This window comes from Artemia sp. Qi Xiang Cuo, chromosome 10, assembly GCF_049724085.1.
Source record: "Artemia sp. Qi Xiang Cuo chromosome 10, ASM4972408v1, whole genome shotgun sequence".
NCBI classification, from domain to species: domain Eukaryota; kingdom Metazoa; phylum Arthropoda; class Branchiopoda; order Anostraca; family Artemiidae; genus Artemia; species Artemia sp. Qi Xiang Cuo.
The window spans coordinates 22,075,690-22,095,013 of NC_142803.1; the positions used below are offsets into that span (position 1 = coordinate 22,075,690).

At 36.7% G+C, this 19,324-nt stretch overlaps 1 protein-coding gene and 1 pseudogene across 1 annotated transcript in view; one reads left to right on the forward strand and one right to left on the reverse strand.

The window, feature by feature from the left end:
* The window catches only part of LOC148947579 (putative RNA-binding protein 19), a 191,742-nt gene that overhangs the window by 37,185 nt on the left and 135,233 nt on the right, over positions 1–19,324 (forward strand). The window contains exons 3-4 of the mRNA XM_089095315.1: positions 1,811–1,923; positions 9,932–10,102. Of these exons, the coding sequence (XP_088951441.1) occupies positions 1,811–1,923; positions 9,932–10,102 (284 nt within the window). The remainder of the gene's footprint in view (positions 1–1,810; positions 1,924–9,931; positions 10,103–19,324) is intronic.
* On the reverse strand, positions 13,603–17,058 carry LOC148947581 (superkiller complex protein 2 pseudogene; annotated as a pseudogene).

Sequence of the window (19,324 nt, forward strand, 5' to 3'; positions counted from 1 at the left end):
CATGCCTTTGGGTTTGCCCATTCCCCTTCCAGCCCCCAGGACAAAGGCTGTAAGCTACGCAAGCTCTCCATTGTAAAGATATAAAGTTTTTATGGGAATGGTGTTCTTGAAGACTTCGGAGGGGGCTCATTCAATTGGAAATCTAAAGTTTTAGTGCCCTTTTTAAGATTTAAAAGTGATCGGAGGGCAACCATCCCCCTCCCACGCCTTTTTTCACCCAAATGCATCCGACAAAAATTTTGAGATAGCCATTTTATTCAAACTAAATCAAAGATTAATTTACTATGCCTCCGGGGTTGACCCCCCCCCCTCGGGCAGCCTCCGGTTCAAGCAATATAATTTATGGAAGTTTCTCATTGTTAACAATTAAATCAAAACACACTTTGTCCTTGCTGGTTGTGAAAAGGGAATATTAGCAATATCTATGCAACGGCTGATGGTATTAGGTTGAAACTTTCAATATATGTTGAGAGTTGAGAGGAGTTGAAGAGAGACTTGGGGGCACCCCCCCCATTGCTCTTTTTATGTGCCCCCTCTCCTCAAGAATGGTCAATATTTTGTAATTGTCATCTTGTTCAAACTAGTCAAAATGCCTAACACTCAGGGAGGGGGTAGATGCCTCAAAGGGGGCCAAAAATATCCTAACTCTCATTGAGACTTCAGATAAATACCGAATTAGCTCTAAGAAAGGGGGGGGGGGTGGAGGTATGCTCAATTTGTCGTGGAGTGGTGTCGTGTGGTGCTGGGGGTGGAGATTTGCTCGGGAAATTTCCATGGGGGGAATTTTTCGCGGGGAGAATTTTCCGGGGGAGACACCGGCTCCCAATAAAAACAGTCTTCAAGTCCTTCTAAAATTGAAAACGGGCTATAGATATTCTTGACATATTCTTGCACACTTAGCCTTAGAGTAGAGATTGTAAGTTAGTAGGCTAATTATATGTTTATTATAATAAGTAGACTAATTATATCCTCTGATTATATGCTTGGCCCGGGCTCTCTCAAGCTTGAGCCCATGCGGACTCTCCGAGTTCTTCCAATTTCTCTCATATCTTTTGTCGAGTTTCACTAATAAGAACAATCTTTCTAAAAACTACGAAAAAACAGAAAATTTTTAGATTCGTTTAAAAATAGAAAAAAAGGAATAAAATTAGAAATAAGAAAAATTATTTTTTTTTAGAAAAAATAAGATGGAATTAGATAATTACTAATCAATTTTTTTAAAAAAAACCTGATTTTTCTTGGCTTTTGACGAACTCGTTTCCTTCTGGAAGTAAATTTTTGTGTACATTCCTGATATTGCATTCAGTTTTTTTATAAATCGAATTTCAACATCTATATTAAAAGAATCTAAGAAAAGAGACTTTTTCAGATAAAGTTAAATATGTGGTAAAAATATTCGATTGATCCTACGGGACCAGCTGATTCATCAGCTTGGCCATACGGGTCCAGGGTCTGATTCTAGCTATCGCAAGGTTGAGCGATAGGGTTGGTACCCGTCCCTGTGAAAAGGTCCAGCAACTGAAACGTTGATTCGATGCTCTTTTCGCAATCAATGGGTCTCGAGTTTCTTAATCATTTTTTAAAGAGACCTGTTCAAGCGCTAATATATGGTTCTTTTCAGTTTACTATGTTCAGACTATACTTTTCTTTTTGTGGAAACATTTATCGTTTCTAATTAAAGTGCTGAATTACCCCTATTGTTTGTTTTTTTGCAACCTTAATTTTCTTTTATGATTTTAATTTTTAAACAGCGTTGTTATATTCTGGAAAAAAGGGGGATGATTTCTGTACACAATTTGCTATTTTTCAGGAGATGTTAAAAAGTTTGGAAAGCTTGGTAAAGAGAAAGGTGAATCAGAAGAGACGAAAGAAGAGAAGCCAAGAAAGGAAAAGAATAAACATCTCCAGGAGATAATCGAAAAAGTAAGTGATTCTTTGAGCGTCTACGAAGGAAGTGTTCTAGTATTGCAAAGGTTACTTATCAGATTAATCCCAACTCGTAATCACCACTGCCATAAACAGTATCAAATGCTTGCTTGACCACATCTTAGTCTCAACAGTTTGAAAGGAATAACAACATTAATCCCGTGCACCTTTGTGTAAACTCAGGAGCAGAATAATAGCCAATCAAATATATTATGGTTTCAGTTATTTTTGTACGCTTTTCTATGGTTACCGGGTTTAAGTGAATCCGACGCTTATCAGACCCGTTCTAAATAGTTCGTGGTGCAGTCATAGTTGCCCTCGTAGGGGCAAACTAATAAAGAGTGAACTCTAACCCATAATAGCCGAAAATTTAAAACTCGTTTCGAAAAAAAACTGTAAAGTTAGAAAGAATCGCCACTTGAACCAGATTTAGGAATGGTGACTATCATTTCGATTAATCCTAATGATAGAAGTTCGTTGTGGTAAATATCATCCCTGGGGAAAATATTACCCCGGGGGGAAAGTAAAAAACAAAAACAAAGAAGAAACAACTAAGGAGGATCTTTTATTTGGAACAAAATATTTTGTAAACCGTTAAATGGTTTACCATTAAACCATTAATTAAAAAAATTAAATTAAACCATTAAACATTAAAGCATTCATTTTTAAATGAATGCTCTCTGATAGGTTGAATCTATTGATGGGATTTTCAGAAAGATCACGTGCCTTTTTGTGGGTGCTTCCCCCTTTTTTCAAAAATGAGGAAAATTTTCTTAAGGGTGGTAGCTCGTGATTAATAGCTTTAAACTCAATGAATGTTATACATTTGGAATCAGCATAAAATCCGATTATTTTGACGTATTCAATTGTATTAAAGCTGTTTTTTTGTATAGTTCGGTTACTAATTGCCCGAATTTCTCATTACTAACAGTTCGTGGCAACAAAGTATTTACAAGAAAAGTTTGCCTATTCCTTTATCGTTAATTAAAGTTAGCATCATTCCTTAATAAAATTTTTGGCCATGCTGATTCTAATGGTGCACTTTTCATTTCGATCTGACGCCATTCTCGAGGGAGTTCGGACTTCTTCGAAACCACCATAAGTTTCTTGTCGATATAAACTTTTACTTTTAAGATTAACCGAAATGATAGTTGCCATTCCTGAACCAATGTCAGATGACAGTTTTTTCTCATTAGGCATTTTTTTTCCCAAGCGTGTTGTTACTATAGGCTGATGTTCTCCTTTTACTAGATTGCAGCTACTGCTGCAACCATGGTTTGGAATTGGTTCTTTACTATAACGATACAGAATATCATGGTTGCAGTCACTTTTCTTGTTTTTCAAGCCTATAGATCTTCCTCGTTACTATAGCCAAGGGACCGTAACTTTCCTGGAACTTTCCTGTTTCGATCTGACACTATTTTCAGGAGTTATGGGCTATCACATTTTGTAGTATTGGACGTGATCGTCTCTTACTAGGTTGCTAGCTACCGCTGCAATCCGGATATCTACAAAGTAATCATTAGTCGCCACAATCCTGATCCCTGTTTTAAGCCAAACGAGATGCTCTCTTTCCAGAGATTCCTATGCCTTCCTGGCATGAAAGAATTCATGAAGAATCGCACACTGACTGTTTAGATGATGTTCCTTCTAGGGCCTCCAGAGGAATTGGTGAACTTATTATTTATGTGATCAGTGTCACAAAAAATGAAGAACTGCCCAAAGTACTGATCAATTTATCTTTGGATGGCTTAAAGATGGAAAAACACACAGTTGTGCAGCTGTTATACCCTTCCATAGCCTATCTCTTTTCTACCGTTTTTGCCCCTGCCCTGACAATTTTTCTGCTAAGCTTATTGCAATCAATATTGCCCTTCAAGTCAAACAGACATCGGAAGTATGTTTGCACTGATTCACTTCCAGCTCTGGATTACCTTTCGCACCAGTAACACCAAGTAAGAAATGTTGCCATCCAGACCACTACCAGCTACCAGCTCTGGATTCACTACCAGCTCTGGATTACCTTTCGCACCAGTAACACCAAGTAAGAAATGTTGCCATCCAGACCACTACCAGCTACCAGCTCTGGATTACCTACCAGCTCTGGATTACCTTTCGCACCAGTAACACCAAGTAAGAAATGTTGCCATCCAGACCACTACCAGCTACCAGCTCTGGATTACCTACCAGCTCTGGATTACCTTTCGCACCAGTAACACCAAGTAAGAAATGTTGCCATCCAGACCACTACCAGCTACCAGCTCTGAATTCACTACCAGCTCTGGATTACCTTTCGCACCAGTAACACCAAGTAAGAAATGTTGCCATCCAGACCACTACCAGCTACCAGCTCTGGATTACCTACCAGCTCTGGATTACCTTTCGCACCAGTAACACCAAGTAAGAAATGTTGCCATCCAGACCACTACCAGCTACCAGCTCTGGATTCACTACCAGCTCTTGATTACCTTTCGCACCAGTAACACCAAGTAAGAAATGTTGCCATCCAGACCACTACTAGCTACCAGCTCTGGATTACCTACCAGCTCTGGATTACCTTTCGCACCAGTAACACCAAGTAAGAAATGTTGCCATCCAGACCACTACCAGCTACCAGCTCTGGATTCACTACCAGCTCTTGATTACCTTTCGCACCAGTAACACCAAGTAAGAAATGTTGCCATCCAGACCACTACTAGCTACCAGCTCTGGATTACCTACCAGCTCTTGATTACCTTTCGTACCAGTAACACCAAGTAAGAAATGTTGCCATCCAGACCACTACCAGCTACCAGCTCTGGATTCACTACCAGCTCTGGATTACCTATCGCACCAGTAACACCAAGTAAGAAATGTTGCCATCCAGACCACTACCAGCTACCAGCTCTGGATTCACTACCAGCTCTGGATTACCTTTCGCACCAGTAACACCAAGTAAGAAATGTTGCCATCCAGACCACTACCAGCTACCAGCTCTGGATTACCTACCAGCTCTGGATTACCTTTCGCACCAGTAACACCAAGTAAGAAATGTTGCCATCCAGACCACTACCAGCTACCAGCTCTGGATTACCTTTCGCACCAGTAACACCAAGTAAGAAATGTTGCCATCCAGACCACTACCAGCTACCAGCTCTGGATTCACTACCAGCTCTAGATTACCTTTCGCACCAGTAACACCAAGTAAGAAATGTTGCCATCCAGACCACTACCAGCTACCAGCTCTGGATTACCTTTCACACCAGTAACAACAAGTAAGAAATGTTGCCATCCAGATTGAAACTTTGGTTACACAATCATCGACAGCTTAATAGCACTGTCTAAGTAAAGAGCGACGTGGGAACAATATATTATTTATTTATTTTGGGTTATTTTTGTTTTTTCGACCAAGGCACTTCGTATAGAAGGAGTTGTCGTAGAAATTTTGAAAGGGGCTCATTTGATTGGCAATTGAAAGGGATAATGCCCTTTTTAATAGTCGAAAGTGATTGGAGGGCAAACAGCCCTCCCCCCCCCTCGCCGCACGTCCATCGTTTCCCCAAACACATCCAAACCCAAACCAAGTGATAATTTGCACTTTACTGAAAACAAAACATATTTTAAATGTTTTACTTTTTTGAGCTTAATAAATAAAGAAGTATTAAAAATGTATGAAATAAATATCAGTATATGTATATTAAACTGACAATCCACGGTCTTTAAGTCTTTTTTCAGTAAAATGCTAATTGTGTCCTGGTCTTGAGAATCCATGGGGTTTGTCAGCCCTATTCACGTTAATTTTTGCTCGTTTTGAGTTTCATTTATTTATTGATGGTGATTTGTGATAGTTTTACGCTTGGAAGATTATTTGAATTTATTTCTGCTCATTTTTTGTTTAATGGAGCTATTTACTTTTCTTTGAAAAAGTTGCTTTGTGGAAAAAGTTTTTAAAATTAATTATCAAGAAAGGGTATATCAGTTTTATTTATATGGTTTACTGCACACTGTGGGATTGGAGGAAATGAAGAAGCTGACTCGTTACCGCAAAGTGGCTCGTTACCCCAAAGAATGTATTATTAAATTTGTGATTAATATTGTAAAGTTTAATACTGCACGGTCCTGAGCACGATCCACAAGTTCGATCCTTGTATATATATAAGGTTTTTAAATATATCAATTTACTTTGAAATGAGCCATTAAATAGCTCCCTATGATTTTCCAGTGCCCCGCTAGCCGTGAAAAAACAAACAAACAAAAAACAAAACTGAATTAAAAAAAGATGTCGTCGATGCAGAATATCATCATATTATTATGTCTGTTGTCAAGTAGAACTAGGGACTCTTCTCGCTGCTCAAGTTATGCAGCTGTTGCTACTTGAATAGTTCAAATATGCACAAAGAACTCTGGAAATTGACTAGTAATGTATATAGAATACTGACTTTCTCCAGCTGGACATAATTGTTGTTGAAGTCGTCAGTGTCAACAATACTGATCAGAACTCAAATCAGTAAAAGTAGATACAACTTGAATGCCATAATTGATTGCTACACAATGTCAATGAAAATGTCTAGTGTCAACACAGAACGTGCCCTAGCAATTGTTATTTAGAATTGCTTATTTAATATTTCGCTTCTACGAGGAAACAGACGAAAATATAATGCTGCCGCAAGAATTTCATAGTTTTTAAACAGCATCTTAGAAAATCGCGGTTTTAAGGTATGAATAGACGTAAGGTGGGCCCAGGGATACAAAAATTATTATTATTTTCATATCCTAGGTGCTTTAAAAACAGTATTTAAAATAAAGTGAATTACTGGGTATTGAATCGTCCTCGAACGATCGTCTTCTTTGAGATGGCGTCCGACCGTGAAGACGCAAGAGACCGTGAGAGTTCAAACACAACCTCCTCATTATCCAATTTATTTACTGAAGGAAAAGTTTTCTTCTGAGAACAGGGAGAGGTTTAGCAGGCAGAATATCAGTTCAAGCAACTTTTCTTGTTTTTCAAGCCAATGGATTTTCTTCGTTATTCAAACCAAGGCGCTGTAACTTTCCTACATCAGGGTTTCGGACATGGCAATTCTAGTAGCATACTTTGTGTTTGGATCTGACTCTATTTTCAGGGGTTATGGGCTATTTTATTTCTTAGTATGGGACGTGATTGTCTCTTACTAGGTTGCTAGCTATCGCTACAACCTGGATTCTGCTGGCTAATTCAGTTTGGTTTGTTTCAGCTATCTCTACAACCATGATACTAATGAATTTTACATAATCTACATTTATAATGAAGTATACCAATCCTTTATGTAACTTTCGTTTACCTTCTTTACTTGAGACCATAATAGCCTTTACTAAATAACGCTTTAATGTTTAGCTTTTACTGATAAAATGCTGCAACGAGTTCTTTATAGACTAAATTAAAATAAAACTTATTTTAAAATTTTCAGGCATTTTAGTGTCAATTAAAAAATTAGAATTGTTGCTAAGACACTATAAATATTTTTCATTTTATTTCATAATTTTAAAGATTTTAAATTGAAAACTGAAATAAAGTAAATTTTAAAATATTCAGGTATTTTTTTGGTCTCAATTCAAAAGGTAGAATTGTTGTTAAAACCCTAAAAATATTATTTTAGTTTATATAATGTACTTTGTGTGTCAATCTTACACCATTTTTAGGGGGTTTTGGGCTATTTTGTTTGGTTACTATTGGTCGTGTTCCTCTTTTAATAGGTTGCAGCGTGATCTTGTATACGAAAATGCATTTTTTCTTGAAAAGTTGATTTCATTTCAACTTTTTTTTTTAATTATAAAAGCCACTATATGTAGCGATTCCTTTTAAAATGAGCCATTGAACAGCTCTCTATGATGTTCCACTGCCTCACTAACAGTGGAGGAAAAACGGAAAAAGATGCTTGCAATGCAGGATATCGTGGTTTCAGCCACTTTTCTTGTTTTTCAAGCCAATAAATTTTCCTTGTTGTTCAAACCAAGGGATATAACTTTCCTTTAAAGGAGTTTTCAGACAAGGTGGTTCTAATGGTGCTCTTTGTGTTTCGATCTAACACCATTTTTAGGAATTTTAAGCTATTTTTTTGTTAGTATGTGACGTGTTTGTCTCTTACTAGGTTGCAGCTACCCCTGCAACCTTTAACTATTTGAAATGTACCAGCTTTCAGTTTTATATGTAATTTTGCCAAAAGATAAGTTTGTTGCATCATCATAAAAATGATGATTTATTTTAACATTTTAGTTACTAGGGGCTATTTTTATAAAGCTTTACATATTTCTGAAATGACAGTTGTGTTGTTATGAATATTAGTGTTCAGACTGAGAAGGATACTTAACAGAATACTATTCTGCCCTTAAGAGCATCGACGAGTTCTGTTCTAGGTCTTTTCAACGCAAAAATGTGTTCAGTTCTATATATTTACAAATTTATATACCAAAAACTTGCGTTTTCTAGATATTTCCATGAATCATTTTTGTTTCAATTACATAGTTACTTAAGTCAGCACGAACAAGGTATTTTCCATTGCATATATCCCTGAAATTTATGCATTAGTGTATGTCATACCCTACGGCTATGACGTTATTCATCACCTGGTATACGAAAATGCAATTTTGATTTTATCCTAAAATTGTGTTTTGTCCGGGTTGCAGTGGTAGCTAGCAACCTAGTAAGAGACGATTAATTACAAAAGCGACTATATGTATCAATTTCCTATAAAATGAACAATTAAGTAGCTCTATGATGTTCTGATAGCCCGCTAGCCCCGGTACAAAAAAGAAGTAAAAAAAAGGGAGAGCAAAGTTGGGATAGGAGTCATTCGAAAGGAAATTAATAGAATTTACTGGAATAGAAACCGAGCAATTGGTGTAGCATATCCAAACTTGTCCTAGAATTAGCCAAGAATTTTCTTTTAAACCGCAGTGGAGCTAAATCCTAACTTTGGCATGTTTTAAATATTAATTTCAAAAAGGCTTTACTAGACAATATACTATAGATATTATGAACAACAGTTGTGCTTACAGTGAGGGCGAGTTTGCAGCGGACAAGCACCATAAGCACCGGTTTTGGCTGGTTTATTCGGTATGTATCTCTACGGTGCAAATTTTACTCATTAGCTTGCAATAACTCCTCACTGGTCGATGGCAGAAGAACAACAGGTGTAAGATCCAAATCAGCATGGACTAGCATGGGAATACACGTACTATTGGCTCCTAGATCGAGCAGGAAGTGGTCAAATATTGCGGAAAGTAGTTTCCGTTGGGTATGATTTACCCCCGATTATGGTTACAGGGATGAGGGACCTCAGTGACGCACTGACCATTCCTTAATACGAATAGTTGATTGATTATAGAGCAGGACAGACTTTCAGTTTCAAGCGAAAATTCGCTTAATTATTATTATTTTGTCCATTTCTGCACGTAAGAATAAAAGCAAACACGGTAATAATAACGCATTATTTTTAAATTTTTCTCTAAAAAATGACCGTATTACATGTAAATCTAATAGGAGTATATATTATTTTGTAAGTGGTCCGCGAAGTGATGAATAATTCCCCTAGTGGTTCACAAAACCATTCGGGTTGGCGATCCCTGGTCTAAAGTATGCTGATTATTTGGTTTGGGACGAAGGTCGGTGGTATGACTCTGTAGGCTTAGCCAGAGTCGACCCAGTTCCAAATGGGTACTTGGAGAAATCCAGGTAAGTTAAACGGGAAAGCTGTGTTAAAGCACAGGGTAGCTGGCCCCCAACCTTCCATGGCACTTCCTGACTAAAGGGCCAAGAAACGGAGATCTGCACCATATCTCTTTTTTTTAACATGGCCTTAAAAAATGGTGATTGGTGACGAAACAAACACACAAAAAAAAAACACAACAAAAAACAACAGTTTGGTGGGTACGCAAACTATAATATAATATGTACATATCATATCATATCTATAAAATATCTATTTACTTCATTAGCATTTGACTAGTATATTTATCGTTGTTGTTTTTATAGTTTCTTGTATTTCAGGCGAAAAATGACCCCAAATTTGCCGAATATCTAGAGGCTCATAAGAAAGATGCGAAAGCCATCTGGGAAAATGATGCTTCCACAGCCCTGGAGAACAAAGATATAGTTGAAGAAAGCGATAAGAAGCCCGAACAGGATATGACGGCTCCTACCGCCCTGTCGGACTTGGATGTAAGTACTGTTTTCTAGGAATCAAAACGCATCCACGTGTGATGGTGCTTTCACACTGCGTCGCATTACCTTTCACATTAGCATAACTTGGCTTAACGTTACGTGATGTAATCTTATGGAGCAAACTTGATAACAAAGGCAGCTAACTCTTGCTCTAAATATAATTTGTTGTTACGTAAACTTTGCTACTATACGAAAAAGTCAACATAAAATGGATTTAGCAATAAAATGGATTTTTTTGGATGAGCAGCTATTAAATTTTAACAATAAATCAATAAACTTATCCTGGAAAGTTTTTCACGCTTGATCAGACGGTGAATTTCCATCTCCCTACCACATTTTTAATTCTGAATTGTTTGCTTAGGATGATCTTACACGATGATTTTGATGGTTTTATTGATTTTTACGTTAGGCTAGGGCAAAACAATTTGTTTTAGTGTGAATTCTTATACTTAACGTACCGTAACTTAACACCCAGCATAGGAAATTACGCACATAGAGTGAAAGCCGCTTTAGATGCACCATATAATATTAATAGCTCTGCTATGCCTGTTGATAGCATTAGAGAATCAGTGACTTGTCCTCTTTTGATGACAATGTTTTATATTGAATCGGCCAGACATGACAAAGGAAAGGAACAAGAGGAACAAGGAACAAGAGAAAAAGATGAACAAGAAACAAGGAACTAGTAGAAAAAAGAACTTATTAAAAGGAACATGAGGACTAGGTAAATGTAAATAAATGAAGAAATTAACAGATCATTTGGGCTGACATTTACAACAGGTTTTCAGTGCTTAATTAAGATAGATAAAACCTGAAAAACATAATTTATAAAAGCGAATATTTACAAATTATCATAATTCATAATATATACAATTATACAATTGTATATAATATCTGCAACTTGTAATATACAATTAGACTAGTTACCACCATTTTTAGACTGATTTAAAATGAAACTTCATATTTTTCGTTGTTTTGAACAGTTCGTGGTATCGAACTGTAAATAGCAACATGGTCGAATAGTAACCGAAACTGTGAAAAGCGAAATTTTTGCAAAAATTGGCACATCAAGGGAGTTCTATTTTTATGTTGATTCCGAATATATAAAATTCATTGCTTAATGTTACCCATCAATAGATAGGAGCCCGAGAATATTTGCATGATTTTTAAAAGAAGAGGGATACACCCCAAAAAGTCAAGCGATCTTAGTGAAAGCCATACCATCAGATTCAGCATATCTGAGAATCTTGCTGTAGAGGTTTCAAGGACCTATGTACAAAAATGTTGAATTTTGTATTCTTTGCCAGAAGAGAAATCACGGACGTTTGCTTGTTTGTTTTTGACTGTTGTTTTTTTTTTGCTTTTTGTTGTTGTTTTTTGTTTTCCCAGGGGTAATTGTATCGAATCAATGGTCCATAGAGATTCGGAAAGGCTCATTCGAACGGAAATTGAAATGTCTAGTTCCCTTTTTAGGTTACCAAAAAGATTGGTGGGCAACTAGCCCTCCCCTTCCAGATCACTTTTCCCCCAAAGACATTAGATCATAATTTTGAAGTAGCCATTCAATTCAGCATAGTTGAAATGTTCAACAACTATGCCTTTGGGGATGACAATTCCCCACGTAACCTCTGGGAAAAGGGCTGTAAGTTGCGGAATTTGCCCATTGTTCACAAATAGTATTTGTTATTCGGAAATTCGCGGGCATTTTTTTTCGGGGAATTTTCTGAGGAGGGAGGATTGTCCATGGAGAAGAAAATTTTTGGGTGAAGTTCACACGAGGGAAGGGGGTTTCCTGGCACGGTTTTAAAAACGGTTAGAAATTAAACAAGAAACTAATTTTTTCGACTGAAAGTGAGTAGCAGTATTGAAACTTAAAACGAACATAAATATTTCGTATATGAGGGGAGACTACTGCATTTATTTTTCAACCTTCACTCTTTACGCTAAAGTTTGACTTTTTGTCACGATTTTTTAAGGAATACTGCTCAAACACAAGGGCTGTTAATTTGAGTGAGAAGTGTTTTGAAAAACTTAAAGACTTAAGCGTTAATAGCTTGGGGTAAGGAAGGGGTAGTCCTCCTTATATATGGAGTAATTTCTGTTTGTTTTAAGCACAGTTTATATAATTAGCAGTATGATCATTCTCTATCTCACCCATTATAAAAACCCGGACCGGGGTGCGAGTGCTCCGGAGAACGTTTTGGCAGATATAAACATAAGCGAAGTCAGATCTTTTCACGGGTAGACAAGTCAGATTTCTCTTGGACGCGAAACTTGGCTTCAACGTTGGAACACTAATTTTGGAGAAACTAATTTTAAATTAATTTATTCCAACACATACATGAAAACCGGTAGTTAAGTGGTGTAATGTTATTATTAGATGTTTTTAGGAATTAAAAATAGGTTTCGAAGTCTCAAGTTGGTTTCAAAGGCATTTTGAGAAAGTTTCTGCCAAAATACGTGTTCCAGGGTAATTGTACCGCTGATGGCAGATCAAATGAGAGGAGCTGTTTGTACGCGCCGATATAAATATAAATATATGAGGGCAATTCAGAAACTAACCTCCGATTGGTCACAGTGCGTGTAGTGGGGGAGTAGCGCGCCATCTGTGCATTCACGCGCTCAGCAGGTCAGTCGGCATCAAGCCGTAGTCGAGTGAACATCGTACCTGCGCTAGTTTAGTTATTGTGGTAGTTTGAAATGTGTGCTGCAATAGAAAATCCCGCCAAATTTGAAGTGCGTGATATATATATATATATATATATATATATATATATATATATATATATATATATATATATATATATATATATATATATATATATATATATATATATATATATATATATATATAATAACAGATCCCCTGTTTTTGGTTTCTGTTCTGTTTCTTTGAAAAACAGAAACAGTAACAGGTTAGACAAAAGCAGAAACAGAAATGAAAACCGAAACAGTGCCGATGCTTATTGGCAACCAGCAAGGTCTCATTGACAATGTAGTCCTTCGTGAGGATTATAATAGAAGAACAAGACTAGAAAATAAATAATGCCAACAAATCGGGAATGGGTTAGCTAGCTTCACGAAAAATTCCCTGTTCTAGTAATATAGATTCTTATGTTGTGATACTTTATGTAACTGTGAAAATACTATGAGTATAAACACGTAAAATTAATCAATTTGATCCTAAGGTCTGCTGAAATTTAAAAGAATATTTCTAAGGCGAAAAATTTTACATCTTACACTCTTGCATTCCACTGACTTTCCCTTAGGAAATTAGAAAGCATCTACCGGAGTTCATAAAATAAAGTAAAACCTTACTAGATACTAATCAATTCTTTATAGAAAATAAGAAACATATGGTTTATTTTACCAGGTATAAAATTGGAGACATACAAATTTCAGGCTAACTGTAAAAGGAAGCCCAAGCTCACTATAGTCTCCTTTTTTCAAGATACAAAAAAAATCTCAAAATGTATACCAGTTACTAACTACGAAGTTCACTCTAAGTAAAGACTTCCTTGGAAAACGATATCACGCTTTATTTTAGTTAAAGCAGCCTCCATCTTACTGTCAAGTGTTGGATTACCAATGATTTGAGCGGCTTCACGAAGATCCTTTAAAGTCTCTACAAGCTGCTGTATCACTCTTACTATCGAGCCTTCTTGGACGTCAGTCAGTTCTATAATTTCTCTAAATGGCACACCCATCGTCCATTTGTAAACCACCTCGACTAGGCCAAATTGAAACTGATCAGCATAGTCATCAACATCTTCTTGTAAACCGCAGTGTTTTTGAGTTTTACCAATGTCCCTCGCTATCTCTTGAATACGATCTATAGTTTCCTTTTGAGAAGGAGTTAGGTTTGGCTCCTTCTCAGTTTTTTGATTGAAAACTAAACATGACAGTAATGCTGCAATATCTTCTTCAGGTAAATCTGTCAAAATATTGCGGAATAATAACTCGGTCAAAATTAATTCTTGTTTTCCGATGCTGCACGCTACCTGTCCCTTCAGTTGAACTATATTGTCTGTATTAACATACTTGAAAGATTTCAGTACATTCAATTTTGCAACATATTCCGGTGATTTATCAAGACACTCGTCCGAAGTGAGGTACTTTAGATGATCGTAGTCTTCTCGCACTTGCATGTTGACACAAGTGAAATTCAAATGATCATCAAAAGACGAGCACAAGCAACACAGGAAATCGTCATGTTTTGGCTTGAGTTTTTGTAGCTCCTTTATTCGCGAAACCATGTCAAAGGTTTTCAGTTTTAAATTATCTACAAGATTAAGATTATTGAAATTGGGATCTTTTGAGATCATTAATAAGGCATCAACTGCTTTAGCAAACGCAGAACTAGAAGAATAATCATTCGATCTTATTGTTTTTTTAGCTTCAAAGTCACTTAATACGGCCTTGCAATCTGTTTTTACGGTCAAGTCGGTAACATCTACAATGTCATCTAACTTCAAAGGTAAAACGTCACCGCCCCGAATATGTGGAACAAAATATGTAGTCTCTTTTACAAGAGCTACCATTTTTGACGGTAGGGCAGATTTTGTTTGGTTGTTGCTTCCACGGAGGACTAAAGTCTTAAAAATGGGTTCTTTAGAAAGTGTATTGACATCAAGAAGAAGACCAACTTTTAAAACACATTCATCGTCGATAACTGCTAAAAAACGTCCAGGTTTCAGTGCCTTACTTGCTTGGGGGTGTAAAACTTCCTTATACACTTCAGTTTTTTTCTTAAGATACTGTCTAGCCGCCTTATAAAAGCTTTCAATATCTGAACAAGTGCTACAGTCAAGTTTTGGGAGGTTGTCTCTTATGTTTCTCTTTTGTTTCATTTTCTTTTCAAGTTCTTCGGTTTTTGAGCGGGAATGAACCTCCCCAAAGCTTAGTTTCATCATATCTTGAACTCTTAGTTGTTTGCCCCTCATTAAATTCAATATCATCGAATAAGTCACACGAAACTGCGATTCTAATTTTTGAGGTTTTCCAAGCATCATTTTATGAAGACTTTCCAATTGAGGCACACTGTCTTTACATAATATTAGAACAGTGCCAGTAGAATCTAAACCTCGTCTTCCAGCACGTCCAGCCATCTGGATATATTCAGAAGGTAGCAATTGTCTTCGACCTTTTTCGTCATGTTTCATGACATCGTCAAAAACTACTGAGCGAGCAGGCATATTTATTCCCATTGCAAAAGTCTCAGTTGCAAAGAGCACCTTAACCTTCCCATCTTGGAACAGCATTTCAACAACTTCTTTTAAAATTGGCAATATTCCACTGTGATGGACACCGATTCCTTGCTTTAACCAACCGGACATTTGGATAACCTGTGGAAGATTTTTATCTGAGCCTTTGAGTTTGTCCAGGCATTTGTTCAAGAACTGGGAAATAGCACCTTTTTCTTCTGCCGTTGTCAAGTTGTCAACAGAACTCAACATTTCTGCATTTTCATCGCATTTGCTCCTTGACAAAGTAAAACAAATGACTGGAAGCTTATCTTCGGAACGAAGATGATCAATAAGGTTTTTTTGTTGTTGTTTTCCCCATTTTGGAGTAAAAGCAGCAGTAGCTGTTACTTTTTTAACGCTGTTGCCTTCTTTTTCATTGCGTCTTTGATCATGATTTCGTCTACCTACTCCAGGAGCCCCTTTTCCAGTGTCTTTCTGTTGAGCAAGGACTTTCTCTTTCGGTTTCTTTGCTTCTACAGCATCTAAATAGCCTTTATGCAGCAGAGTTCCCTCAGCTCCCAAAATAAGGAATTTATGCTCCTGTGATTTCCTAGATTGTCCCGTATATAAATAATGTTCCAAAGGTACAGGCCTCTTTGGTGTGCTAATAACATACATCTTTCTTTTCTTTGTCTTGCCAACCCATGACGCAAATTCCAAGGTGTTAGGAACAGTAGCACTCAGCATAATGATTCCCACGTGGTCTGGTAAAAGAACTAAGACTTCTTCGTATACGACACCTCGTTCAGAATCGTTCATGTAATGAACTTCATCAAATATGACCCATTCTAGGTCTTGAACTGAACCTTGTCCATTATACAACATAGATCTTAAAATCTCGGTCGTCATTATAACACAACTCGCCTTTGGATTGATCTGGACATCTCCTGTTATAATCCCGACGTCTTGAAAAGTACTTTTAAAGTCTCTAAATTTCTGGTTGGACAAGGCTTTGATAGGTGAAGTGTAAAATGTCTTCATCATATGCCTCTGAGATAAAGCAATAGCATACTCAGCAACTACTGTTTTCCCTGCAGATGTATGAGCAGCGATAAGAACACTTTCACCTTTCTCCAATTTAATAATAGCCTGTTTTTGAAAGATGTCAAGCTCGAACTTCCATTTGAATGCAGGGTTTGGAACCATACTGTCAAAATCGACAGCTTCGCTGATATTAACGGCTTCAGCCCATAATGTTGGGTTTTCTATAGGAATCTTTGGAAGTGCCAAGTGAAGTTTTGAATCCTCTGAATCCTTAGTTTTACCTTCAGTCGTTATATTCCTGGCTATGCTGGCTGTTTTTCGCATCTCAGATTCTTCTTGAGATTTATATTCATTCTGAATAGATTTCATTAATGTAGTCAATTCAAATTCCATACCTTTTTCAAAGCCCGGTGGTACTGTTAATAAATTATCAAAATCCAAAGCTACTGATTTCCCACCCGTTTTCTCATCAGTTTTTAAACCATTTGGCGTAGCGTATACACTGTCTCTTAGAGATTCATTGGAATGGTCAGGTTTACTTTGTTGACCCACGACTTCAAAAACATCCATCGCTCTACCAGTTGTCAGGTCATATTTTATCTTCAATTTTCTTGGAATTTTATAAACAGGGATACTGCAAAGCTCATTTGGGTCTTCCTCCTTGTCTCTTTGCCACTGGTTGCTGAAGTTAAGAATGTTAAAACAATTGGATTGCATGTTCATCTTTAAAATCTTATAATCTACTGAGGTGAATTGACATTATGCATCCTTTTATATGGTACAAATGACGTCATTGCAAACGACATCTTATGTTTTCATGTGATTTAAGTTTTAATATGACGTCATTTATTGTAGTGCATCTACCATATATGGTGTCACTTAAAAAGTATAACTGACGTCATTTCAGGAGATCAGTTTAAAAAACCAATCAATCATTATATCATATCCCCTGTCAAAAGATGCATGTCATTTGTAGATAAAAACGCGTCAAAAGATAGAATAGAATAGAATATGATTTATTTGCTAAAATAGCACAAAATCTAGCATAAGCACGTCAGAATTACCATAAGAAAACAAATGTTACTGGATAAACATAAAGCAAAAAATTGAATCAATAATAAAACAGATGTCAGGGGAACAGTTATATCAATTATTAAAATAGGAAACAAAATAGGTGATAAAAGAGTTTTTGTATCTCATGGTCAACATTTGGGGATACAGGTCCAGTTGGGTATTTGGAGCTCTAAGAGCATTGCGCCTTGTATTAGGAAGGGTCGGGGGATTTTCTTTAAAGGGAGGGAGAAAACGTCGATGATAGTCAGAATTAAGGCACTTGAGACCAAAGTTCATGGTAAGGATGTGACGTCGTGATTCCAATGTAATAAGTTCAAGTCTAGCCAAACCTTCATTGTAAGTAGTATAGGCCGTCCCCAGAATAATTTTTACTGCTCTTTTTTGAATACTTTCAATTTTAGAACATTGGTCTTTGGTCAACCCAGGGTGCCACACAGGGCAAGCATATTCCAGACAGGGTCTTATATAAGAACAGTAAATTATTTTAAGGTTTTGGATTGATATGGAGAAACGTTTGAGAAGAGAGAAAGATTTAAGGAGAAAACAACCTGACTTAGATAAGTGGGAAATGTGGGAATTCCATTTAAGGTCATTGTCCAACTGCACACTAAGCAGTTTAACAGTATTTAAATTTGGTATGCAAAGGGAATTATTGATAGGGTGTATATTTTTAAAAAAAGAGAATAACATGAAACTGCCTTTGGGTATGCTTAAATTGAGTTTGACATTGTTAAGATCATTTTTTAAATTGTTAATTAGTGAATCGAGTGTAATATTCAAAGTATTAGATGTTTGACAAAGATTCAGTAATGTCAAATCATCCGCAAATGTGTGATGCGTGTCATGTGTAGACGTTGCGCCTCTACGGATGACTTGCTCCTGCCTCTAAATGATAGTTTTGACCTAGCATCGATGGATATTTTCTCCAAGTATATGAATTCGTCTCCCTCAGAAGAGGTCTCTCGCATTGTTCTCCACTTTGCCCAACCGACAAGGCAGATGCGAAAACACACAGCCCGGTCCAATTATCTAAAGGAGGACATGCTAAGAACCGAGTACTTTAGGAACAGCTCCTTCCGGTGGTGAAATTCTATCTGAAACGATCTTCCAGGGGATATTACTCCTGCAAATCTGTCTGTTGACTCCTTCAAAAGAAGGTGCAACTGACATTTAAAACCTCGAGGTGTAAGTACGAGGTAAGAGAATAGCGGCATATCAAATACCTTTAATACCTGGCGCCGTGAATATGGGAATAAAAAAAATAAGGCATCTATTAATAGGTTGACATATATTGTACATCGATATTTAAAGTTTTTTCACTCATTTTTGTTTTGTTTTTGCTAAATTTAATGCTAATTTGTCCAAAAAACAATTTTGAAGTCACAGAGATAGCCAGCTTTTCAGCAATGAATCGGACCAGTATACAAACTAACTGGCCATCCTAAGGTTAGGTATGCGAATAGTGTTTGGCACGAAGTAGAATGTCTTTTGCAGTTGCTTTGTTAAGATGTTCTTTAGATTTGCTCTGCTTTACTGAAAACACAAAAACCAAGTAGAAAAAACAAGAATATGGGTGTTCTTTAGATTTGCTCTGCTTTACTGAAAACACAAAAAACCAAGTAGAAAAAACAAGAATATGGGTTTAGGAAGCAAAAGTGAGTATGGAGCGTGATAACAACAAACTAATCTAGAACGATTTCCCTAGTCTTACATCAGGTATGATATCAGTAATTTTTCAGTTTAGAATTCAAATTTTCTTAAAAACTTAAGCCAAAAATAGGCACAATTTTGGTAGCCGCTAAGTTGTTGAACAACATACATAAATAATGAATTGATTTATTAGGTAGCATCTTGGTCTCGCCAGCTATAATACCAACATTGATACATAATTTAAAATTGTAAAAAACACGCATTA